Here is a 26,281-nt window from a genome sequence, read left to right on the forward strand (position 1 = left end):
TTATTATTTATTTATTCAATTTTTAATTAACTCTTTCTGTCTAATTGGAGTGTTATCTTCGGTAACCATTTATAAAGATAGTAAACATTTCTTTATTAAGATAAAATATTACTAACACGTCTACTAAAAATAGCAATCGATTTATTTTAACACAAGAATCCTAAACACGGAAACACATTTATACAATCCAGTAGGAATAAAAAAAATAAACTGTCAACTGTTAGATTCGGTATTCCAACTTATTACGGCATTATAAGCCAGACTATCAAGCCAATGTGACATGAATTGGACACTAAAATTACAATAAGACTTCGGCAGTTCAAATAAACTCGTGCTAGAAATAAAATAGCAATGAATAGTTGACGGACATTCCTCGGATGCCGCTGTGTCGTCTTGAATACAGAAACGTGTCCATAATGTGTGTTATTAATTGCAATGATTACTGTTAACATTCCTCAAGGAATTCTATTTTAAGCACAGATTATCGTACGTCCCGACACGTGAGTCATCTTGAATAGTTCTGGGAATCCGCGACACTGCTATCGAGAAGTGCGTTGTTCGAATATCACATACTTGGGGTTGCCATTCAGTATATATATATATATGTACTTAACCGGCAACAATTCATTCGAAATAATTAAATTCATAAATCTTATAATATATAACTTTAAATGAGCAATTCTTGTATATAATTGGAATCTCGGAATCGGCTCCAACGGTTTTCATAAAATTTAGTATATAGGGGGTTTCGGGGGCGATAAATAGATCTAGCTAGGAATCATTTTAAGAAAATGTCATTTTATTCGTGTTTTATCGATAATCAACTTAAACATAAACTTTACTTTTTCTATCGTTAAGATCAAAAAATATTATTCACATTTCATCATTTTATTAGTAATTCGTACTTAAATATTATCTAATTTCCAAAAAACACAATTTAAAAAAAAATACCGAGCAAAGCTCGGTCATCCAAGAACTATAAATTAAGCAAAGAAACGTGTAGTTACTGTTATGGACGGTTGCCAAGATTTAGTCGGTTTGTATGTATTTTATATATATATATGTATGTATTTATTTATTTGTGTTATTGTGTATGTATTTTATATATATATATATATATATATATATATAAAATACATACAAACCGACTAAATCTTGGCAACCGTCCATAACAGTAACTACACGTTTCTTTGCTTAATTTATAGTTCTTGGATGACCGAGCTTTGCTCGGTATTTTTTTTTAAATTGTGTTTTTTGGAAATTAGATAATATTTAAGTACGAATTACTAATAAAATGATGAAATGTGAATAATATTTTTTGATCTTAACGATAGAAAAAGTAAAGTTTATGTTTAAGTTGATTATCGATAAAACACGAATAAAATGACATTTTCTTAAAATGATTCCTAGCTAGATCTATTTATCGCCCCCGAAACCCCCTATATACTAAATTTTATGAAAACCGTTGGAGCCGATTCCGAGATTCCAATTATATACAAGAATTGCTCATTTAAAGTTATATATTATAAGATTTATGAATTTAATTATTTCGAATGAATTGTTGCCGGTTAAGTACAAATTTAGTTAAAAAGAAAATGAAAAACAAGATTACAGAAGCGAAGTCGAGATTAGCCAAAAGTCTGAATGTCTTATAACAATACCACAGCACAACTGATTTCACAGCGGTGTCCTATTCTCACGTATATATTCTGACACACGCATGTCTTGTTTAAAACATTTTTTTTAATTGATGAAGTGTATATAAGATAGAACGACGACACTTTTTAATAATTCGCGTGGTATTTCTTAACGTCAATTCTAACTTTTTACCGCAAAACCTGATCTGACTTGAGTGGAGAACATGCCGTGCATTCTTGTGTTGTGGTGTATTTTAGTTTCGTTGGTGTTGAATTACTTGTTTTTGTAATTAAAATATCCCGTGATTAATTTGATATGACGTTGAAAAAAAGATATATAATAGATAGATGTTTAAAACAACCCGTGTCTTATACATATGGAATTAAAAAAACATTTATTTACATAACTTAATGAGAGAATAAATTTAAAATTATAATTTAAGCTCCTAGAATCTGTTTAAAAATTTTAGTAAACAACGTTATAAAGTTCAAAGGAGATTATATTCATTTAAAATTATAACATCTTTATGCATATTTTTCGTACGACAGAAGCGCTCGAAACATAATTAAACTTTTCTTCAAATTGCTTAAGTTCGCATGTACACGAGCACTGGTCGTGCAACTAAAATAATAGCACGTTCCAAAAATTTCATACCAAAATATCATTTATAATTTTTTATTGTTAGTAATAGTACAGTTTATTCTTAAATATATCATAGCTAGAGTATAGAAAATTATTCCAGGTACTTGGTTGTCCTGGAAAAAAATACATACTGGTTCTTAGAAGAAAGAAGACCATCGTAATGACAATCGATTTTCACGATAATCTTACTAATATTATAATTGCGAAAGTTTATATGGATGGATGTTTGTTTGAAGGTAACTCCAGAACGGCTTCATGAATCTCTCTGAAATTTGGCGTAGATGTAGGACATAGTCTGAAAAAACACATAGGCTACTAATATTTTTTTTAATCCAGAGTAGACGGTGTCGCAGGCGACATCTAGTACCTAATAATATTGTTACAATATTTACTTCATATACTTCCAAGTCTATATTCATATGATGTTACATAAAAGACATTCCATTTAATATATCGATAGACAACATATAAAGCTTAGTACATCTTGACATAAAAAGCAATACGATGTTCCCGACATTGAGCTCGCTGAGTCTCGTCAAAGCTCCGGCGCGACGCTTCAATAGAAAATCCGTAGACAAAAGGCCGTAGTGACGATAACAATTCCTTAGTAAGACTTATTATTATCTTATCTATCTAATAATCTTACTTCTTACTAATATTATAAATATTAATGTTTAGTTGGATGGATGGATGTTTGCTTGAAGGTATCTCCGAAACGCCTGAACGCATCTCTCTGAAATTTGGCATAGATGTAGAAAATAGTCTGGACGAAGACTTCTTAAGTTTTTTTTTAATTCCGCGCGGTGGAAGTATTATATGTGTAAATGAAATCTATATAACTTATTAATATATCAGTTAGGAAATTATAGTACAAGAAAATATTGCCATCTACAATTATATATGCATTAAAATCTCTTTTGAAAATCCTTTTGTATTACATTAAAATTTTTAAAATTTTACTTTTCAACAATGATGTAATTACAATTTAATAATTCAGATTTTAATGTTCGCAATAAAAATGTACATTTATAATTCTCTCGGTAACATTCATAATTAAAATTTATAATTTTATTTTTAATTCTGTCGTTATATATTTGACAAAATATAAATATTTATTTGTTAATACTGTCTATAAGCATTTATAACACAATTTGCCATTTATTACTCTATGTGGGGTAGTTAACTAGTTTTTAGACCTCCTGATCGATATATCATTTGTCATTTTAGCTTTTCAGCGAGGCCTTCAATGATAAGCTGGTGACAGCATCAGCTGAGCCTCTTCCCATTCGCCAAAAACATTTATTTTTCTAATTTTAATCGTTATGTTGTGTAAATGCACTTTGATTTGTTTTGGTATTTTATTTATTTCCTTTCTCCTTAATTATGTCATCTTATACGCAATTCATCCTTCTCTTATTAAGCACAGTAAACTCTGCATTACAAATCTAAATATAAAATTTCATTGAATATAACTTTAAGTAAAACACAGCTTGCAATCCCCCTTGTGCTATAACATCCAAATGTATATTTAAAATTACTTCTGTATCATGGGTCGGGTATCTGAAATTGAAATAGGCCTACAATTCGTTTACCTCGCCCTCCATACCCTTGTGTTGGGGGTGGCCATTATTTTTTACGCGGTGTTCTTTTACCTCAATTCCCCATTTTTATAGATGTTTTATACAAATTTTAGTAAGCTTCCATTCGTTTTGTATTTAACGAGTATTATTTTATGTTCCATTCTATACAAGATATTCTATCCGCCCGCATTTTTTGATATCTACAACTTTTACCCAGATTTAATGAAGTTAATGAATACATATATTTTTTTATACTTTTAACTAATAATGGTTTTTTGGAGTGGATTACATTCAAGGGCATTACAAAGCATTTTTAATACAACTTAACGAAAATTTATCACTATCGAAGTGATAGAGATATTCGTAATTGAAGAAAAGGACGTAACGTTAAAAGTAGACTTTTTTTAAGACTACTCCACAACACCGGTATATCCGTGACCAGGGCTCATGCAACCATGCCTAGATTCAGGAGCTCAAATAATAATTCATGGTAAGAATTCGGTGCTTTACAAACACTATGCTGGTAAAAACCACGAAATGTTAAAGTTATGCTTTGAGATTTAAACTTTAGTATTATAAAACCATCAGAGACCAACCATAAGAAAGAAATCAAATTAAAAACCTTCCAATGACTATCAAGAATGATTGCATTGCAAAATAAAATTCTGGCCGACTACAATTTAATTTCCTTTTCGTAGTTACTGTAACGAAAAAGAAAACAACAAGCTTAGCGAATTGATATCGTATTTTCCGATCGCTTCGTCGATTACTCGCTGTTCGGAGGGCGCTAGAACTATGGCGGAGTATTATTTCCACAGAGTACGGCGAAGTATTTTTATACAGACCACAATGTAAAGAATTATTTTATTTTTTCAACATTCGAATCGCTTGGGTAAAGTTTGCGTTTCGTAGAAGCGAAATAATGGAAATTTAAATGCTGACGAGCGCAACTACGTTACGTAACTTTGTTATAGTACAAATCGTTTGTTTGTTTGAATAGGTTTTTGAAAATGAAGCTCAAAAGCGAAAAACTACGCACATATTAGCATAAAATAGATAGAAGAGACAGCATGGGGGTTAGACAAAGTGCATTCGCTACAAAGCGATTCCATAGTGAACTTCAAAAATGTATAGAACTGACAATAAGCTTCGATTAGTCACGTGTTTTTTGCGCGTTAGTTCCATACAATTTTGAACTTTGCTATGGCATCGCTTCAGAGCGAATGCGTTTAGTCTAGCCCCGCAGATTTGACTCAAATGTTGCCAAATGTAGAGAATAGGTAAAAATAGTAGAATTTATATAGATAAAGAAATTGGGGCTGAACATAACCTCGATACGTCCCATCTTATCTGGGTGACCTTTCAAGGGCATAAGTTCGAATACATTTCACCCTCATAAAATAAATTTAGGATTCTCTTGTGTCTATTTCGAGAGACAAAAATAAATTGTAAGAATAAAAGCAACAGAAGGAATAATTTTAAATAACGTACTAGAAGTTTCTTACATAATAAAATCCAATATTTGTAATTAAAAAAAAGTGCGTTACATGACTACAATATCTAAATTACATTACTTACTTACTTACTTATTCCGCTGGCGCCGGGACCCAAAGTGAACCTTGGCCCCCGATACAAGAGATCGCCAAAATCGCTTGTCCTGCGCCTTCTCCTGCAGATTTAGCTCTAGGTCAAAAAACTGGTAAATTACATTCAAACACACAAACCTATACATACCGAACAACATACGTTAACGTCAGTCTGGGGAAAGGAGCAACGTCTACTACTCAAGTCATAATAACAGCTCTGACGTGTAATTGCGAGAGAGCAAGGATTTTTAGCCAAGGAGCATTCATCTAGGCATCATTTAAGACATGTTCCTAGTTAGCCTAGTTGGTAATTTTGCTCTTGTCTTAACGAGTGCAGCGTGCAACGGACTGGCTAATGGCAGTATAGTTTCTGCGCTCTCTAAATGAAAAGGTCTATGTACACATTTATATACAAGTATTTATAAGCAGTAATAAAAATGTTTTGGTACAATGTTATCACAAATAACCCCAAAGAATTGACAGAAATTTAAATTTTGATGTTCATAAAACTAATTTTGATACTGGATGATGACAAAAAATTAAAGCTCTAAAGTAAAAAAAGAAAAAATTGTAGATTTATTTTGCTATTAGCTAAATTAAAAACGTTATATCAAAAAGGAGGAAAACTACACTTATGACCAATTACTCAGTAATAGCATTCGTTATTATAAAAGAAAAGCCGTGTTATTTCGTCGGCTGACGGCAACTAAATGAGGGCTGTGATATGTAGGAGTCCATTAACGGGTAAATATTTGTTCATTTGTCATGGAGCATTGCCTCCGGGACTTGCCGCCGCTTTTGTTGTGTTGATACGTTTGGTTTCGTAATATGAACCGCGATATCATAACAAACAAAATAAATGGATATTTTAACCCACGCTTACATTAAATATCGGCATTTTTTAACTTTCTAATAAATCACGAAAGCTGAAGTTGTTTTACAATTTCATTGTCTTTGTAAAGAGCAAATAAAGTACTTATACAGTATTTTCTTTAAATATAAAAAAAAAAATAAAGCAAGAATCTCTGCAAAATCAAAGAACAATTACAGAAACACAAAAGACTTTATTATTTTTCTTTCACAGTAAGTGAATTCAAGTTGAGATGAAAAAAATTAAAAGGACAAATAAAAAGTAGCCCACGGCTAAATGGGAAAAGAGTGTTTAAAACAAAAACCGTTGCTATGCTAACTGCAGAAGCGAAGCATTCAAAGTTGTCGGCTTTTCGTTCAGTTTATTGAATTAAAAAGAGACTGTTGAAATTCCGTAATAGTCTTTTAAATTTTTACACTTCATAATTACAAAGTAATTTTTAATTTTAATGTTAATCTTGGTAGAAAAAGAGTGTTTTTAAATTTCAATACAGCGAAGGCACTTTAAAGTTTCCTTTATTAAGCGTCTTACTAAAAGATTAACTACAAGGACAAAGTAATTGAAGATTAATTTCGAAAGCGCGTAGTTAAGATTAGTGTCTGTCACAATTGTTAGAAGCGTGTCGTGGACCTCTGACGAGGGACCCCACAAGACCCGCCTTTAGAACCCTGTCACAAATAAATCAAACGATTTATACAGAATTAATTTATGTAAAATAGATACAGTGAAACCTGGATAAGCGAGAGTCTGGTTCCGACGGACGACCTTCAAAAGCGTGAAAATCGGGTTACACGGAAACATCCTTGAGTGAGAAAATAGGGCGGTTCCTTGGACTCTCGCTTATACAGGTTCGACTGTATATATAAATTTACTTTGCAAATTATTTGAACTAAAATATTCATGACTTAGATTTCTGGTATTTGCCTAACTGTGAGATGGACTTTTTTTGAATTGGAGTTTTTGTTAAAGCTCTATTATAGTCGAACCAAATTAAATGATTTCTGTTAATGTCTCCTTCACTTTTCTGTTTGGTTTTTTGATTCAATAAACCGCGCAACTATTGGCAATAAGTTAAACACGAGTTAAGAGATAAAAGGTAGTATATGTCAGTAAAGATATTTTTTTTTAATATTTATTATGTTCAGTAAATGTTAGAAAAATAATTTTTTACCCATGTCTTTTGAAATGAACATCTGATCTACGAAATATTGAGTAATCATACTTTAATTTAAATGTATGTTCGCTATATTAAAATATTTACTGTCGTTTTTACAACACTGAAGATAAAGGATCTGTTTTGTGACGTAAGATCCTTTATGCAACCACTTAGAGTATCCGAGTAAACACGACATATACATGAAGTTTTCTCATTTTTCTTTTAGTTATGTGAGATATAAAGCACACTGCATTACGCGGCTGCTAGAGAGGGATTGAAAGATCCTAAGATATTTTCTCTTTTCTAACTACGTCACGTGTTGAAGCTTTTTATTATCCCTATCGTGTATCGCAAAGGAATTGCGTTTTAAGCTAGTATACACTAAGTCTGACTAGAATTTTATATACGGTAAGAATGCCTTGAATTATTCAGTTTTTAAGATAGGATAGACAAAATTAATTCAAGTGATGTTTGCAGTAAGGAATGGTAGGGTTCAAGCTTTAGTTATGTGAACTCTTAATTTGAGTTGGGGGCTACGGATATTTTATTTTTAGTATTATAATATTATAAACGTGAAAGTTTACGACGAATGGATGGATGGATGGATGTTTGTTCGAAGGTATCTCCGGAACTACACAATGGATCCTTATGAAATTTGTCACAGATGTAGAACATGGTCTAGAACAGTGGTTACCAAACATATTTTGTCTACTGCCCACTTTGAGAATAAATATTTTTTTAGTGCCCCCATATTTTCACATATTTAAAAACTACTGTAACTTCAAATTAAATTAATTAATTATTGTGACCTATATATGTATATTAACGGAGAATTCTGAACGAAACATTCACTATAACCCGCAACTTGAGACCTGAAGCGCCCGCAAGGGGGCGTTATCGCCAACTTTGGGAAAGACTGGTCTAGAAGAACACATATGCTACTTATTAATTTTTTTTTGAAAACGCGCGGACGGAGTTGAGCGACAGCTTTTCTTAAATAAGTGTTACAAATAATATTTATGATTGTTGAGCTATTATGAAAAAAAACATTGTTTTCACGTTAATGTCATGTTCACGAAAATAGTGGAATTCGAACCCAAGACAGTTAGATCATCCTGTACTCTTAACCAATAAGTTATTCAATTTCGTTTTTAACACCACGAGTCAAGCAGTAACGAGTGACACAGTGAGATATAACAGAATAAGATGTATCCCGTGTGAATTATTCATTAGAGTGGAGTGTGACAGTCGCAATGTATTCAACACGAGCTCATATCGCGCTCGTACGTGACGCAAATCTACTCAATGAGAGCAATGAGATACGTTGAGATGGCGTTATCACACTACCTACCTGCGCAACGACTGCTACTTTATCAAATTACCTTCTTTTATTCCCCCGCTTCGAATAGATTTCAATTGAAATTTAACTCTAGAATACATACAGCAATAGTAGGTAAAATTATCAATTCAATCCGGATGACTTGGTTCAGTATACTTTTGTTTTTCGATAATGATTAAAAGATTTGATTAGGGTCCTGTCACAATCGGTATCAAAAGTATTTTTATAATAAAGCACATTTTCCCCACATGATGATCCGTTATTGGGCTGGTATCAATGACGTCACGCTTCTTGATTGTTCAGAGCTTGCACGTTCTAATAATCTATGTATCAGAAAAAAATTCAACACTTAAAATATTATAAGAATGTATAGAGCAATACGCTTAAATTCCTCCCAGTGTTTGTAAACATCATTCGGGGGTACCAGAGAACGTTAATGCGGTTGGCGCGGTGCCAGTGTTGCCTTCTATTGCTCTTTTATTCCACACGTACGTAATAAAATAATTGGATTTTATGTGTATTGCGGTGTTCTTACATCGACGGACGTTGTTTTATTGCGCGGCTAGTTTATTTGTGCGAATTTGTTCGAGCGCACAAATAAAAGTTACACCAGTTTTGTAAAACTATTTGTTACTAATGAATGTGAACAATACTCGACTAAATATTTCTTATCTGAATCAAAAATTTAAGAATATTGCCTTCCCTTGGTATGCATTGTAAAGTTGTATTTTGTTTGCAGGAGTGACGCTTGCGGTGGAGGTCCACTTCGAAAATAAGGACAGCGGCTTCTTTCTGAAACATACGGCGAGATGGAGTGGCGCGGGCCCGCCGCCCGAGCCGGTCGGCACGGCGCTACCCGGCGCTCTGCTCTCTCTCGACCGGTTCACGGTACTCCAAGGCTCGGCGCCGGCTTCCGTTCGAGCTACATACGGCCCGTTCTCTACCAAACAAACTGTCCCAGCAAGATATGCTGTACCAGATCCCTTAGAGCCACCAAAAAGAAATGCCACCTTGGTAGAGCTCCAAGATGCCACGGCTCATAGACTCGACGTGTCTGCTCATCTTGTGTTTCGGGAGCTACCTCGTGATGCTCCTGTACTCCGTGTTCTCTTCCATACTGGAGGTGAAGGAGGCACGCGACGCGCCGCCACCCGACCCAGGCGTGTTTGCATCACACTACACGCGAGTCTCGGTTCCAAAACTCTCACTGCATCTTGCGGTCCCGAAGGTGAAGAGGGCGCTTGTTTGGCTGAGCTAACCGTTCCTGCTGCTTGGTGGCCTGCCGATGGAAAGGGTAAACGTCCGCCGAAGAACATACGTTTGGCGTACAGCGCCGCTGAAGCGAGTAACGGAGAGAGTCCGGAAGGAGCGTGTGGCAGGGTATCGGTACAACCGGCGTGGCCGCTGGGCTCCGTCACTCTAGCCGGCGCCCGCGCGGGCTACCGGGAGGCGCGGGCCGGAGACGCCGCATTGCTCCTGCCTCGCGCACCACTTTATCCTCATTCTCGTTTACATCTGCCATTTGTCGTACGACGTGATGCCAGCCACGCTATTGGGCATGTCGTTATAAGGTTAGTAATAAAAATTAAACGTATTTTTTGTTGTATTTACCTACTAATCATTAATAAACACCAAAACTGATATGAATGGGAGTATATAGTAGGTATTAAAACTTTATAATAAAAATGATGTAAACAACTTGCTTTGATAGATTTTATGGCACGTAACAGCTACCCATTTTAGTAAAACACATCTGTCAAATGGAATAAATCGCAATGCTCCGTGATCGTGGCTGGTGACAACATACGATGACGGAGTGGTCTCGAACCGCTGTCCGCTGTCACCGCATCTCTCGAGCTAACGTCAACAAACCGTCGTCTGTTTTATTCATGTACCAGGAATGCTTAGCACACCCGTCATCTCGATTCGGCTTATTGTTTGCTTGTACAGTTTCACGTGGGCGGTGTCGTTAAATAAATACCGCCTCCGCCAAATGGCACCAACGTGAGAAGTAAATTTGTTAAGTAACTCTGATAATGGCTTTTTAACTCTCTCGGTAAATTTTAACTACCGTCGTTAGATTGAAAATGTATGAGACACTTGACGACGCTCCACATTCACGAAGCCCACGGGCGGTGGAAAATTCAAAAGTGGCTTGCACTTCATGTTGTTAACCTGGATGTGCCGTTTAAAAAGTTTTGCATAGTCACGCTCTAATTTATATCAAACCAAGTTTTCACAAAACGCAAAAAGTTTTATAGCATGTTTCGAATGATTTCTTAAAAAGAGTAGATTAAAAATAACTTATCCTAGTAGAATCTGTAACGAAAGCTCGTGTAACTAAGCATTGATTCTAAATTCAATGAAAACATAAGGTGTATTAAAATTAACTATTTTCTTCCTAACATGAAAACAAAAGTATAAGTGATTTATGGTAGTAATTTTGATAAGAAAAATAACAAACTTGTAAGAGAACATTCTTGTTTACTTACTCTTTGAGATTTAATGTTAACGAGATACCATTTAATTATTAAAACACGCTTTCCAATTTCTACTGTAAGAAAACTTTCCTCGTAACTTATAACTATATCTGCAAGTAATAGAACTCACGTATATCTCTACATACATTGCAACGAGTAGATATCGCGACCAGCTCAATTATCATAAGTCATGAATTTTATTACTCTTTGTTAGGTACGTATCATAATGCGGCAGACGATTTTCCGAGAAAATAACACAAGCTTTAATTTTATTATAAGAATATTTAGTTATCTCTATGAATTCGTATTTAAATTATAATACGATATTATTTAAAGACATTGCGCCACCAGTTAAGTTGCGTAAATTTCCGCAACAAAAAATACAGACTGTTTTATAATTATTGTAAAATAACTAATGGTTTTTACTAAAAAGTTCTTGCATATATCGCTCGCTCGTCATATATGCTCGAATTTTCCTATTATTCATCTAACAATGAAAAAGCTGCGACATACAAGCTTTATTATGAATAATTTATATTAATAAAATATATGAATTACAATGCGGATGGAAAATGTAAATTATTTCTTAGAGTATAAATCGCCAGTTACACTACTACTATTATTTCTATGAAATTTTTTCTAAAGAACACGATAGTTTAAACAAGGGTGAACAATTTTGAATTTGGAACACATCATTTAAATTAATTTATGTTTTTTAAATACTTAGGGAACTTTTTAGCATATGAGTTTTAATAAGTTTTGTGTTTTATTAGGATGAAAGTAAAGTCTGGGTTGAGGTTAGTCAGCGTATCAGCCGCCAACTCGCGCTGGGCGGTGACCGCGGAAGTAAAGCCTCGCGCCGCCACTGTGACTGCCACACGTCTGGAGCAACCGCTACGAGATGATGATCAACTCGAAACGTAAGTGTGGCATCATCTTTATTTATTTGATATTTGAATGATATTTTTTAATCTGTATATTGGTCTGGGAAATCATTTCTGAAACTCTCTTTGTAATATCAAATTGTGTAATTAACCGATTTAAAGAATTATTCTGAATCGAAGATTTTTTTCAAAGATAACGAACTAAAATAAAATAAAATAAAATAGAATTAATTATTACTTTTTAATGTGGATTCCATTTATTTTATTCCTTTTTATTATATGTACGAGACAATTTTTCTTGTTAAAGAACTTCGTATTTCTGTTTGCAAGCTATAAAAATGCAAAGAATCTCAATTCAATTTTTACGCCGTGTTCAATTTCCCTTCTTTAATATAAATGAAGGAATGAAATTGAACATTTCTTATGCCGTCGTTATTGTGTTCACCATAGAATTAACAGTCCACTTTTAAATTTCTTTCAAATATTTTTTTTAGTGGTGCCAATATTGCATACAATATTTTAAAGTATAATACATTCTTAAGGAATGTATAATGGGTAATAAATATATCCATCAAATCAATATTTTAGTTTTGCAAAATTTGTTGTCATACCAAGATTATTTAAGTCACTGTCCTTTCGTGAATGCCAACCTTTAATTATTTACCTAGGGAAAGTATTTATACGGTCGGCAAATTGTGAATAAATAAATATGCAGTTTGCCGACTCTTTACAATTTTTCTAGGTAAATTACAAACGAGCCGTAATCACAATGAGACGGTGACATATATTCCAATAAAGTTGGTCTAGCTTTATTGCATCTGGGAGTGTAGTGATTGGCATGATTCCAGTGCAAATTTAAAGGATCCGTTCCGTATCTATTTTATTCAACCTTGCGTGAAACCGTTTGAATTTCCCGTTGTCCCAATGTAGGTCGACTGTCCTGGGAAATATAGACACTTAAAAAATAGCTAAATTTAAAAGGAATACAATTTTGTTTATTTCCGACATTATAAAACGATTTAAAATAAACCAGTATGATTTTTTTATAGGAATAAATGAAATTTAAATGAAACACGAAAGAGATTTTTTAGGAAAATGGAAGATTCTCATTATTCTAATTAATATTTAATTAAATTTATAATAAACGTATTCCAATGTTCCATGCTCGGTTAAAATATCCGTAATAATCTGCAGCTTTTGGTCTCTATTTTGTTCGTAGCCATGTCGCGATGTAATTTGCGGTTTGGCACAATACAGCGTAAATGAAACTGAACACGAATTGTTTTGAAGTCAACATTAATTAACTGCCATTATCATTATGTTTTCATTCAAATATTACGTTGTTTTAAATAATTTACTTTTTGTTTTTGTTGGTTAATGATTTCAAAAATAAACATAGATCTAAAAAGGGCTTTACACGTTGAGCAGCTCGTGGTTTTGGTAATTCAATTTCCCCATCCACGATCCCATGGAGTACGTGTGTGGCGATTTTTAAAAAGGCAAAATATAGCAGCAAATGTTTAATTAAAAAATTATTTTGTCCAGGGATATGGAAGACACCGTTGGCGCCGGAGGTCCAGGATGGGAGGAGATCCTCACGTGGCTAGTCGAAGTGGGCGCTGAAGGCGAGGGGGACGCTGAAGGGGCGGAGGGAGAGTCTGGCCGCGGCACAGCGCGCTTGTCCTGGTCCGCCAAGGTCTCATCAGCTCCTAGTTCAGGCTCTACGACCGAAGAAACGCCTCACGAGCACAGAGTCAACACGCGGTTGGATATCGAAAAGGATGATATACAATCTGTTCTTCCAATATCTAAGGTATAAAGAAAATAATTTAAGTAGCAAAATATTGACAGTAAAGGTCCCTTACTAATAAAAACATGGCATAAAATACGTGTTTGAAGATCCTTAACTGGTTTCCTTAAATCTTCATTGTTATGCCAGTCGTCTTTATTAAGAATTACAATAATTAAAAGAATTTGTATTCTTCGTAATTAATGGAGCGAGAAAGACCTTTCCGTTTATTATCGGAACGATACTTTATTGAGTAAAGGCTTTGGTAAATGAGTCATTAAAAGCTTCCTAAATTCCCTATTATACGACAAACTTCGGGGTCGAGTAATCATTATTCTGATTGTGTTTTCCCCAGAAATTGCAAAGATTTATTTGGTTATCTGTAACGTGGTTACAAATATATTTTTTTTCTTAATACAAAGAAAAATGCTTTTTTTGACTTTGTTTATAAGCTGTAGTTGTATTTATCAGTGACATTACTAATAACAAATCTATCAATTATTTCACACCTAAAAAGTTCACCATCATCAGTCATAAAATTAGTGTATTTTAAAATGTTAAGAAATATAAATAATTTCAACCAAAATTTAATTGTGACAAAGTATAACGCTTACTCGTTTAATAACTTTGTTGTAAACAAAATATAAAGACGAGGTTTTCATTAAACGTAGCCCTGAAACTAAAAATAGAAAAATGAAGGTACAAGGGGGAAACGTGGAGCCGAAACGTTCCAAATTTAATTTAAGTAATGGGGTAGGTAACTTTGAAATAGGTACACTTTACTCAATAGAGTTATTTAACCCGACTTTTAAATACTTTACGTGACAATTTACGCAGGTTTTTCGAGTACATTACAAAGTAATAAGTTTATGAAGTCGTTGTTAATGAAACCAACCTTACTGAAAACAACTGACATTATTGTATTCTCCAATATTTGGTAGAGATAAAGTAAATTTTATAAGGTCTCCCTGCGCCATTTTTCTGCCCTTGCGAACTATAAGGTACAGGAATTACGTGTCGATGATATTGTAGTAACTCTGTAAGAAACGCGTGCATTTCTTTTCGCTTACCATATATTATAGGTTTTTGGAAAACGTAAACATAACAACTTAACACTAACTATAAAGCACAGAAGAAAGTTTCTCACATTTAAGTATATATTTTAGGTCATATTTTGTACATATTTTTAAATCTAATAACACAATTTTCTTCACGAGACTGAATTGAATTATCCATACATGTCTAAGTCCGACCCTTTTCAATTATGAACGTGCTAACGTTGTTAGAGAATTATATTTGTTGAAAAGCTTATCGGATGTAAGTGACGAGATGTTTAACCTATTCTAAGCAAAGCCAATGAAAATAGTAACTCCTCTTAAGAGATATCTCCTCCTTTGTTCTCTATCTGTTCCGTTTTTTATCGATTCTATGACTTGATCCCTGGGTGACTGATTACGGCATATCTAAAGTAAATAAACAACATCATGAAAACTAAGATATTTACCGTTTTCGACACGAATACTTAATGTTAGTTCAATAAAAGTGAAACTAAGTATTCGTAAACAAAGTAAAGTTGTAAAGCGAATAACGTTTACTGAACTTTCCTGGGTTAAAAGGTATAAACACTATAGAATTAATGCTTCGTTATTAATTAAAAATCAATCCCCCGAAATATAAGAATGTCAAATTATAATTTCAAATGAGCACTTAACCACATGATTTACATAAAACTCGATGCTATTTCTATTCAAGGGAGTGTAAATAAATTAGGTAGCGCAATATTAACGTGCACGACATTTTATCACGTAATGTTTCGTGTTTTGTTTAAACTGAACAATGTTCAACATAGTCGTAATGTTTCGTGTTTTGTTCAGAACTTGGAGACAGAACACAATCGTAATGTTTTGTGTTTTGTTCAGAACTGGGAGGTGTTAAACACGGCTGTGCTGACTGGGCGGCAGGTATCACAGGCAATGAAAGTCCTGATCGTCTCTCAAGCCGGCCAGGTTGCTGACGTCACACTCCAAAGCTCCTGCCACTCGGAAGATGAAAGCGTGCTTAAGGTAAGTAATTCACTTCCGAATCCACTAGATCAAATCAGGGGTCGGTTTTTAAGATAAGGCTAAGGTTCGGAAGCAGTAATAAAGGAAATATGCACTATTTGTTTTGTTTTTTTTTTCGAAACACTTTTAAGAAAACATGTTGTCATCCCTCATAGTATCTTTGAAAAAAATAGAGACAGCAATGTTTATACTGCTGTTTTAGCAGCAGAAAGTTTTGTAATTATTATGTAATCTCTATGATTAAAAGTAAAACAATTGGTTATGATTAATTTATTTCTTTTGCTACAAACATTATGCTTTTATTAAATCGGATAAGTAAAAAACTTCCCTACTTAGCTATTGTTGGAAAATTCTCGAATGTTATTGAAAGAAGAAAAATTCGAATACTTCTACGATTCCAACCACAGAATGGCCATTCCAATAAATGTCGATCGTAAAGATGGCCCACTATAGCTAGGCTTACGGACGCTTCAATTTTTATATTTCTTTTTTTCTAGTTTTTATGCAGTCGAAATTCTTGCAAACCAGTACTGAATTTACTTTTTTTTTTAGTTTATTATATAGAATTAAAGTTATAAAAATACATTCCAGAATATATCCGATATTGAATGAAGGGGATTATATCTGATATTAAGGAAAATCAAATCTCAGACATAACTCGTTTTTCGAATTTTATTCATTTCTCACAAAGTAAGCCAATACAATGACAGCAAATTACGAGGATTACTCTTAATATTTAGAAACTACCAATATGGATAGAACAACTTTAATTTTTTCTTAAATGCTTAGTAGTGTTTATGTATTTTGTTATTATATTTTATATCCTACTCCATTAAAGTTTTAGGTCTTTGAATAAAGTATAAAGTTTCAGGTTAAAGCAAAAGGGCACTCTAGGGAGAGTGAAATGTCAGCCGTGACTTGTGTTGCATAGCGAGAACTTGCTTCTATTATAATTTAGACTTTTAAATTATTTCCATGATAATTATTTTTAAATTTAAATAAAAACAAACTTATTAAATAAAAAAATTTATTTTGTTTAAAAGAACTTAAAAAAAGAAAACGTATTCGTCAAGACGATTCATACGAGCCCAAACTCGATGAGGTTGTGTCGTTTCATTGCACAGATCAGCACCAAACATAATATTGCATTGTCAAGTTATTTACACATGTAGGCAAATTTCAGCTCAAACAGTAATTGGGAGCAAACCGGGATCGTGAACCAAATTTAATTTGCGAGATTTGATGCCAAACATCAGGATACGTAAGAGCTTGTAATGAAAAGATAGGGTACACTTTTCATCCTAAATTAGATATTTACCATCTAAAAAATATTCAACCTTTCGTTAGATTTTATACTCGTTCTCGAATATTATATGAAAACATTTTGTATACAATCAGATAAAGATACTAAATAACTGTATACATTTAGGTAATGCTTTGGCAAGTTGCCTGATGGCCTGTGTTCTTTAGAGAGGAGCAAATCTCTTTATACGTAGCGGTTTGCTCGCTTATATTTTGTAATGCAAGAAAGAGCGAACCCAAGTATCTATTAAGTATGTTAATGTTAGTTTACACGATATACAAACGAATATGGGTCATGAATGTCACGATATTTTTCGGCTAATATAGATAAATTAAGATGATCTTATAGCCGTATTTACATTAGCAGTTTCAATTAAGAGGGCCAGTCTTTCTTTATAGTATGACTAGTGGTAGCACACGACTTCGTCAGCGCAAAATTAATGCGTCTATAATGTGCCCGCGTGCATTAGGTACGAGTCCCAAAATCAGTCCAGTCGTTCCGAAGATTACCAGGAACAAACGAGGCTTTGCGGACAGACATACAGAAAAACAAACGTTTCAAAAATTGGTTTACTTTTTCAGCTACGCAAATACAATACGTATTGCGTACGTATACGAAATTTGATTTTCGACGTTACATACAAACTACACTACACTATAGTACGCGAAACAGCAATCCTGCACACTACCTTCTTCTGTTTCGTTTCTATCTTGTTTTAATGTGTATTTAATTATGTTTTATACGTGTGTTTAAATAATGTTCGTTTGTAGGTGTCATCGTCGTGTAGCTCCGTGTATGTCGACGGTTCTGAGATCCGGGGCTCGTCGAACGCTTCCGTAATCGTGAAGTACGGCACATATACCGGTCTAGCGCGCTTCACTGTCTGGATGCCAGAGTACCCACTCGAGATCGACGTCGACGACAATCGACTCTCGCAAATCAAAGGTATACAGCATGTTTGGAAAGCACTTGTATTACTCGATAAAAGTCATATAAGGGTGTAAAATGTTTGAATTGTATATTTTTTCATTTCTATAAATACATTGTTTTATTGGAATGAATTAAAATAATTATCATTTACTTAATTTGAAAATAAACGTTATTTTAACTTTATGGTAATCTAATCTACAGTTAAATACATAAAATCTAATGATATCTGAACATATCACTTATGTAAATATAGAAAGTCATAAAGTGAAAATGTAAAAGATTTAAAATGACGACAGCTTTTAAAAAAAAACTAAGTAAATGTCTATTCACATACGCCAGCTGCGGCTCTGGGAATTTGAAATAAAGTGCAGTATAGTTGTGTAGACGTGGTATTATATATAAGTACATAAGAACATTAAATTATTTTATGTTTTATTCTACGTTGTCTTTATGTAATATTATAAAATAAAATATTCTTTTGTTATTATCTATTCTCTTTTCTGCTCTTTATAGAAAATATATTGGATAAAATAGTTGCATTATCTAATTATGTTCGTATATCTTCTCTCAGGTTGGAAAGTACCTGATGACGCGAACGCTAAGGACAGACTGAAGCGCTCTCTATCGGCGAGAGGATGGGGCGGCGCGCGACCCGACGGCACCAACTCACTCACAGAACAACGAGCCTGTCGGCTGAGATATCAGCAGAGCAACGTCGAGGTTTGTTAAGGAATTCTAACTATTTTAACATCAGAAATATCGATAATAAATTCAATGGCGCTGTAGCATATTTGTTTGTCCAGGTCCTTTTGTTTCAGTTATAACTATATAACTTTATCGGTGACGTCAAAGTAGTGAGGTATGGATTGCAGATATTGATAGTTATGTTTTACACGTAGGTGTATGCTCGGTTCCTGGCGAAGGACCACGACTCGGGTCGCGTGTCTTACCTGGTGTCGCGACGTACGTGGCTGCAGGTGACAGAGCTGGTCTTGGCGCTGCTCCGTGTCTCCGATCCTCGTATTGCCACGCTAAGGGACCGCGTGCTGCAAGGACGTAGTACCGGACGTACGGAAGTGCAAGTCCTCTCTCCTATCACTGGTAAGTGGACTTACGAGCTTATGAACTTAATGAGAGCTTTTTTAAGCAGAGATTGCAACTACTCAAGAATATTTTTAACAATAAGTACGGGCCACTGATGTACTTACCCTTTCGTAAGGATGAAGTTATGTTCATTAAATTCTATTTTTTATAATATGCAATGTTAAGCGGTTCGATAATGATGTCTTTCCATTGCAGGTCGGGTGATTGGTCTCCGTGAAGTGCGTGTGGTGAACGACAAAGTGACGATCTCTCGTCTACTGGTGCGCGTCATCTCCGGCCTGCAGCTCAACATCTCTCCGGACAGTGCTATTGAGAACGGATATGTCTCCGAAACAACCGTCACCAGGCGACTGACTGCTCAGTACCAGGTAAACTTTTTTATTAATATTAAGTGTTTAAATTCACCATAGAGGTGTTGTAATAAAATAATTTATATTGAACTCGAACCTCAATGGCAGGTATTCAAACAGTTGGAACGTGCAATCATTTTAGTTTAAGCCTCCTTGGCTCATTCATTAAATATCGAATAACCTTGGCCTAAACTGCTAAGAACGAAATAAAAACTTTAACGACTTCGCACTTCAGCCAGAGAAAATGGCACGCTTTCATTTCTTTTGAAAAAACGTTAGAAGTTTTTCACATAATTCATTACTTTTATAAATATAAAGACATTCGTAAATACGTAAAGTTTTAGGCCTTTTAAGCGTACGACCGTGAAAATTCAGACATTTCTCAGTTATAAGAGTTGTAAGGGATGAGACTAGATTTTGTAAATTTCCCCAGAGATCCGAACGGATAGGAAAGTTGTTTGCGGAATTACTTTGTAACTTCTGAGGATACAGCGTACAGGATTACTTTTAAACTGGAAACGTTTCCATTTGATGAGTTTCTTTTTCGTTTACAAAAAAATAAATTGTGATTAATCATACTACAGACCTGAGAATTGTTTAATGGCAATGAAGGGATAATATCATACAAGTTTGAAGTCAAATTATGGTACATAGTACAGTTTGGTCTAATTCATACATATCTATAGTTGATTTGTCGTTGGTTTCTGAGCCTAAAATCCCTGTTTAAAATGTATCGTAATCCTTCTCTTATTTTTCATAAAACAGATATAACATTTGTTTATAGAAGGATTTAGGTCTCAGAAAACAACAATTGATGAGAATTATCTGCACTAAGTAATTTTTAAATAAACATAGAACGACTACAACTGTGACAGTAAAACTTCTTTATAAGAATAGATTAGTCATCAAAGAGTAGAGAAAATTACGACCAATTTAGAACAAAATGACGACTTTCTGCTTTGCGAAGCTTTTCCTGCGTGTATTTCAAAACAAACGTCATTATATGTATAATTTTCTTTCATTGCTAATGTTTGTACATTGACTGTGAGCTGAACATGAATATGATACAATATTTGGAATTAAGTGTACTAATCGTAATATTGCGTGACTCCTTTTCGTTTGCGGTCAACGGAGGTGACCTATAACAATATAACTTTTGACTTGAGTTGGAATATAACTTAAAAATCAAAACACAATCGAACATTAAAATTCAACTGACGTGACACTCGTATGTTCATCATCACAGCTCACTATACGTCCCCGCCCAGGACCTCGGGGCCTACCCTAAGTTAGGAGTGATTCGGTCATAGTCAAGCATGCTGGCCTAGTGAGGGTTGGTTGACTTCACACATGTCTTTGAATTTCTTGTTAGATATGTGCAGTTTGCATCACTATATTCTCCTTTACCGTAAGAACTGGTATGTATTCTAATTTACTGTTATTGCCATCCCCTTCAATCTCTTTGACAAAATAGAGATAAGATTATGCGTTAATACATTTGTCAAGACAGTGGAATTCTGTTATATATTATAGCTTATTTTCTTACAAACTTTATTAAAATTAAAAAAAATGCTTCACTAGATAAAAGAATCGATCATCTCGAGAGACGTCGAGGAAATGGCTACTAAAGAAGAAACATTTATAAAGTTGCACATACAAGTGTTCAGTTCTTAAATTCACTGTCATTATGTTACACTTTTGAACATTCAATAGTTGAATTGCTGATGTCTTAAATAATATTCAGTATGAATGAAAATTTCATATTTTTATTTTATGGCCAATTTACATAGACTTACTTCATTATTATGTTAATAAAAGGGCTGATTAACCGTGGGTTTCTGAGATTTATGATATCATCTTCATCAGCATACTAGACGTCCTCAAAGTGGGGAAATCTAAAAACAAATTGGTCAATGATGGTATTCGAATCAAAGACGTAATTTTTGATAAATTACGTTAAAAGTTATAAGCGTATACACAATATATAAACACGCAACAATCATAGCTACAGTTAAAACAGCAACAGCGAAAACGTTGTTTGTTTATTCTGAAATACGAAATAGATATTCTCTCTAAACTTATTTTTATATTTCACCACGCCCTGATTGTTTTGTTTATTTGGATTAAAAACGATGTATACCATACTTAGCTAAAGGCGATTTTATTATTTATCAGCCGATATGTTTTTCTTTTCGTAGCTAGGAAATATTTTATTGTGCGTGAACAAAAGAAACAGAGGTTCTTTGTAAAAATGTTTGAGGATAATTCGCATGAGAAAACAAGGAAGGTTTTATGTTTTATTTCAAACATGATTTTTTTGGGATCGAGTATAAGCGTATCACTCTTAGGTCTATAGACTGTAGTTAATATTTTCCTTATATATGACGAAACTGATTTACTTTCTCAACTGGTGTACACTTTTCCTATTAAGATTTCAGTCTTCCGTGTCTCCCCGTATATGTTACAGTACTTCATTTTTTATGTCCATGATTATCTAAAAAAATTAAAGTACATTATGGTGGGTACTTATAAAAAAAATTGCAGGAAGGCTTACTGGACATAGACATCGAGTTCTCTGATGGTAGCCATACAGCGCTTCGAGACGTGGCCGTATCCGACTACTACCTGTTGGTGGAGAGCCTCGACTCCGAAGTGGTGGCCTTCGCGCCAATGCTGGCCTCGAGACATCCACGCGTCATTGCCGTTGGAGAAGGTACAGCTTTACTTCCATATTTAAAAATATTTTGTAATCTTTAAAATAGATGGCGATATCATAATGATGGATCATCTGTTATTTTACTCATAAAATTAACAAAAATGTAAGTAAATGATAATTGATCCAGGTAGTGGCGAACTGCTTCGAGTGACATTATTAACGCCGGAACAATGCCGAGTGGGTCCGTTACGTCGAGTGGCACTCCCTGGCAAGGGTGACGCTAAGACCCCCGCTAACATTAAAAACATCCCCGGTGCCCTGGCTACCGCGGCTGCCAGCGTGGACGTAGACTTCAGCGGGAGCGACCTACCGCAGCGGCCGGACACGCCACAGAATGATGATATCATGGCACGCGGAGGAATCAGGAGCGGCATGTCCGATCTAAGTGACGTATTAAAAGGTAATGTTTCTTTTTTTTAATCGACTATTTCTTTAAGGCCAGCAACGCATTTTGATTACTACGAGTAGCTTGTACATAATACAGTTATATTTACTAGCTCTGTCGTCAAACTGAGAACATTTGAATTATTACAGGTTTCTCTCCGTTCAAAGACGAGAATAACCACGAGCCAACGGTGCAAGCACAACAGTATGGCTCCATTTTCCGAGGCGGCAGCGCTCGGCCCCGCCCCCCGCCTCACATGACGCCGCTTGAAATCGGTAAATATTATGTTTTAATTTAGTGAAAGTAGGCATTCACTATGAAGAGTGGTCTAAAAGAACTGATTGCAAGAAACTTAAAGTATGGTGAAAGCTCCTAAAAAAGTTAACTCAATTACCAAGTGGTAAATGTATTTTGCGTATTTATTGTTAAGTGAATTTTATTATGAATAGTAATTTATTTTTAAGCGCGTCATATTATCTTTCAGGAATGTATGTCCTGCTGGGAGCTTTTTGTTTTGCAATTGTGGTAAGTATTTTTTTTATTTAATTATAGTAAGGCCTTATGGAACAAGTGAATATACCTTACTCTTTATATTTTATTTCGCAGATTTTCGTAGTATCATGCGTGGTATACGCTTCTCGTCTCAAACCCGCTAACACAGAGCTAGGTATCGGCGGCGGACGCTCGCTACCCGCGGTAGCTGAAGGCGGGCGTCTGCAGGTAGCGGGGCTAGTCGGTACTACCCTGGGCTTGGCTAGAGACAAACCGTCTAGGGAATCAACAACCAACGCTCATGATTGGGTTTGGCTAGGTAAGAGATTTTTAAATGTACAAATAAAGGAACAACATTTTTCTATTTATAAAGGTAGTACTAGATAGATAGATAGATAAAGCCTTTATTCACTGACAATAATAAACTTAATATTATAATATTGACAAAGGTAGTAAAGAATTATATTAAATCGACTATACATTTATAAAGGGACCGGGATTATCAGGGATTTTTATACTGATTCTATTAGCATTTAGGAAGGAGACTTGTAGAAATATGTAGGTAAAGTGAATACAGTGTAACGCGACTAGTCTTCGAAAATTTTCAGTTTCATCTATTCTAGTACAATTAAACCACTTATAACATTTTTTTTTCAGGCCGTGCAACAATAGAAAGAAATGGTAATCGACAACTGGCGAACCGTAACTCCAGCCAACCGATCGATAAAAGTAACAACAACGAGATGAGAATCACATCTAATCCTCTCAACTATAATTACGTTGAACCCGATGACGCTATACGAGAAAATGGCAACGTCATGGTCACCAGTTTCGACAACCCTAATTCTATCGAGCTGCCGTCCCAGAATGAGAAGACCAGGACCACGGATGACAAGACCAGGATAGAGGATAAGAACAGGGTGATAGACTCGACGACGTACTGCAAGAAGCCGGCTCGACACGCGCGACAACACTCCGGAGACGGTCATTGGCAGTAAGATTATGTCGACATCATTTCTTGAATGTTCACCGCTTTAGATGCTTCTATTGCCTAATCGAATTACATAAAACAACTCGCTAAAAAATAGAATAATTACCCTTTTAAAGATTTATTTAAAAGTGTGTTTGTACTGGAGTTAAATCTCAATCATTAAATTGAAAACAAAAAACGGTTTGCCTTTTACTTATTCGATTTGGCAAGTGGAGATTTCCTTAACACGCTTTATACATGTACCACAATTATACGTAGTCAAGTGGGCACTAGGCTACTTGCTGTAGATTTCTACTATACGTTTCAAATGAGAATGTGCATAACTATGACCTATACCTGTCATTAATCTCTTAAAAAGATTTGTTTTCCTGACCCTACATATTTCGATTGCTAGCTATGACGTCATGATATCGTGTGGGGTTGCACTTCTTATTTAAAACGTAGTGTAGGTTATAATGTATTGAACGTGTGATTGTATGTGCAGGGTGGATGCAGCTGATCTTGACGAGTACCGACCCCCCGTGCCGCCGCACAGGCACTCCTCAGCTACACAACCCCAGATACCTGTCCCGCCACGCAACAACAAGGTCAGTTCATAACATAACTTTTAGTCGTTACTAAAGATTTGAAGGTTGGATCTTTGTATTGATCTGATTATAAGAGTATGTTACTAACAAGTTAATTTCCAACTAAATTAAGATTTTCTATGTATGCTACAGTGAAAGTTGCTAATAAAAGATGTTGAAATATTCCAGTCCTTGCCAGAAACAGTCATGCCACCGACGCGACGCAGCCACTCACGCGCGCACCACAAAAGACACGACCGCGACCGCAAAGACGACCGCAACGATGACCGCAATCCCGACCGCAATCGCGACCGCAATCCTGACCCCGAACCCGACAACGCCTCACCCGAACATGCACGACGTCCGGACCGGTAAGAAACTTAGTCAAACTGTAGTTACTTTAAGTCAAAACTAAACAGGATAGTTTTAGGCACGTAGAGTGCATTCAGCTAAACATTCGTTCAATTATTTCCTGAACTAAATGAGCGAAAGATAGTGCAAAAGTATGTTTATCTACCAAAAAATATTGTTTAATTTTTTGTTTTATCTTATTACAGAATTATTGATTTGAACGCGAGCAACACCCCGTACATGATGAATCGAGAGCCGAGCGAGTACTGCGACTACCCCATGCACTACGAGGCCGAGTTGTCCGAGCTGTCCGAAGACCCGGTGGAGAAGCTGAGCAAGGCGGACTGTGCTCGCCTCTTCGAGTTTGACAGCGACGCGCCGCTCGTTCTCGAGAACAAGGACTACCGCGAGGTCATCGGTCTCAACAGAGGCACCGACGACTCACGCCGCACCTTCACTAAGCCCGACAGCCCCGACTACATGCTCGACTCTGGAATTGGTAAATATATTAGTATTATCTCTTTAATCCTATCCCACTCTGTATTTAAAGTTTTCACAATACATTGTCATTATCATTGTTTTGTATCATATCTTTCTTTTATATTTGTTTTTTGATAAGTGATGTGTAATTTTCAGGTTTGCCCGACGTCCAGATGAGACACAAAAAGAACAAGGAATCAAACGTTCAGGGAGATTTCGTTGAACCCGGCACTCAGATTAAAGGTGAGTCTGTTGTACTGGATTCGTTATAGTTTTCGTTATATTGTGTATCAATAGCACATGTAATAAATAAAAATAATTTCACAGGGAGCACTTCCCCTGAGGTAAAGCGCGCAACGATCGTCGGCAATCCGATGTACTCGCGACGCGCCGCGGCGGGGGCTGTGGGGACAGACGTACAGGCGGACTCGCTCGGCCTCGACGACCTGCATATGGACTACGACCAGATCATGCACTACTTCCACAACCTCAAGGTATAGAGCACGCCGACCCCACGCTTCTAGTGTAGACGTTGCTGTGTCGCTTGCCAGGCATCGATACACGTCGCGGGCCGCCGCGTCTCGC

At 35.3% G+C, this 26,281-nt stretch overlaps 1 protein-coding gene across 1 annotated transcript in view; it reads left to right on the forward strand.

Annotated features, from left to right (window-relative positions):
* The window catches only part of dtn (transmembrane protein 132C dtn), an 83,061-nt gene that overhangs the window by 53,823 nt on the left and 2,957 nt on the right, over positions 1-26,281 (forward strand). The window contains exons 2-20 of the mRNA XM_013326631.1: positions 9,552-10,383; positions 12,066-12,212; positions 13,722-13,989; positions 15,885-16,028; positions 18,102-18,276; positions 18,833-18,981; positions 19,161-19,362; positions 19,561-19,733; positions 22,260-22,428; positions 22,559-22,831; positions 22,966-23,091; positions 23,301-23,341; positions 23,423-23,627; positions 23,966-24,302; positions 24,784-24,886; positions 25,055-25,236; positions 25,423-25,715; positions 25,853-25,939; positions 26,024-26,190. Coding sequence (XP_013182085.1) covers positions 9,552-10,383; positions 12,066-12,212; positions 13,722-13,989; positions 15,885-16,028; positions 18,102-18,276; positions 18,833-18,981; positions 19,161-19,362; positions 19,561-19,733; positions 22,260-22,428; positions 22,559-22,831; positions 22,966-23,091; positions 23,301-23,341; positions 23,423-23,627; positions 23,966-24,302; positions 24,784-24,886; positions 25,055-25,236; positions 25,423-25,715; positions 25,853-25,939; positions 26,024-26,190 — 4,073 coding nt within the window. The remainder of the gene's footprint in view (positions 1-9,551; positions 10,384-12,065; positions 12,213-13,721; positions 13,990-15,884; positions 16,029-18,101; positions 18,277-18,832; positions 18,982-19,160; positions 19,363-19,560; positions 19,734-22,259; positions 22,429-22,558; positions 22,832-22,965; positions 23,092-23,300; positions 23,342-23,422; positions 23,628-23,965; positions 24,303-24,783; positions 24,887-25,054; positions 25,237-25,422; positions 25,716-25,852; positions 25,940-26,023; positions 26,191-26,281) is intronic.

The sequence above is a fragment of the Papilio xuthus genome, unplaced genomic scaffold (assembly GCF_000836235.2).
Source record: "Papilio xuthus unplaced genomic scaffold, Pxut_1.1 DF828780.1, whole genome shotgun sequence".
NCBI classification, from domain to species: Eukaryota; Metazoa; Arthropoda; class Insecta; order Lepidoptera; family Papilionidae; genus Papilio; species Papilio xuthus.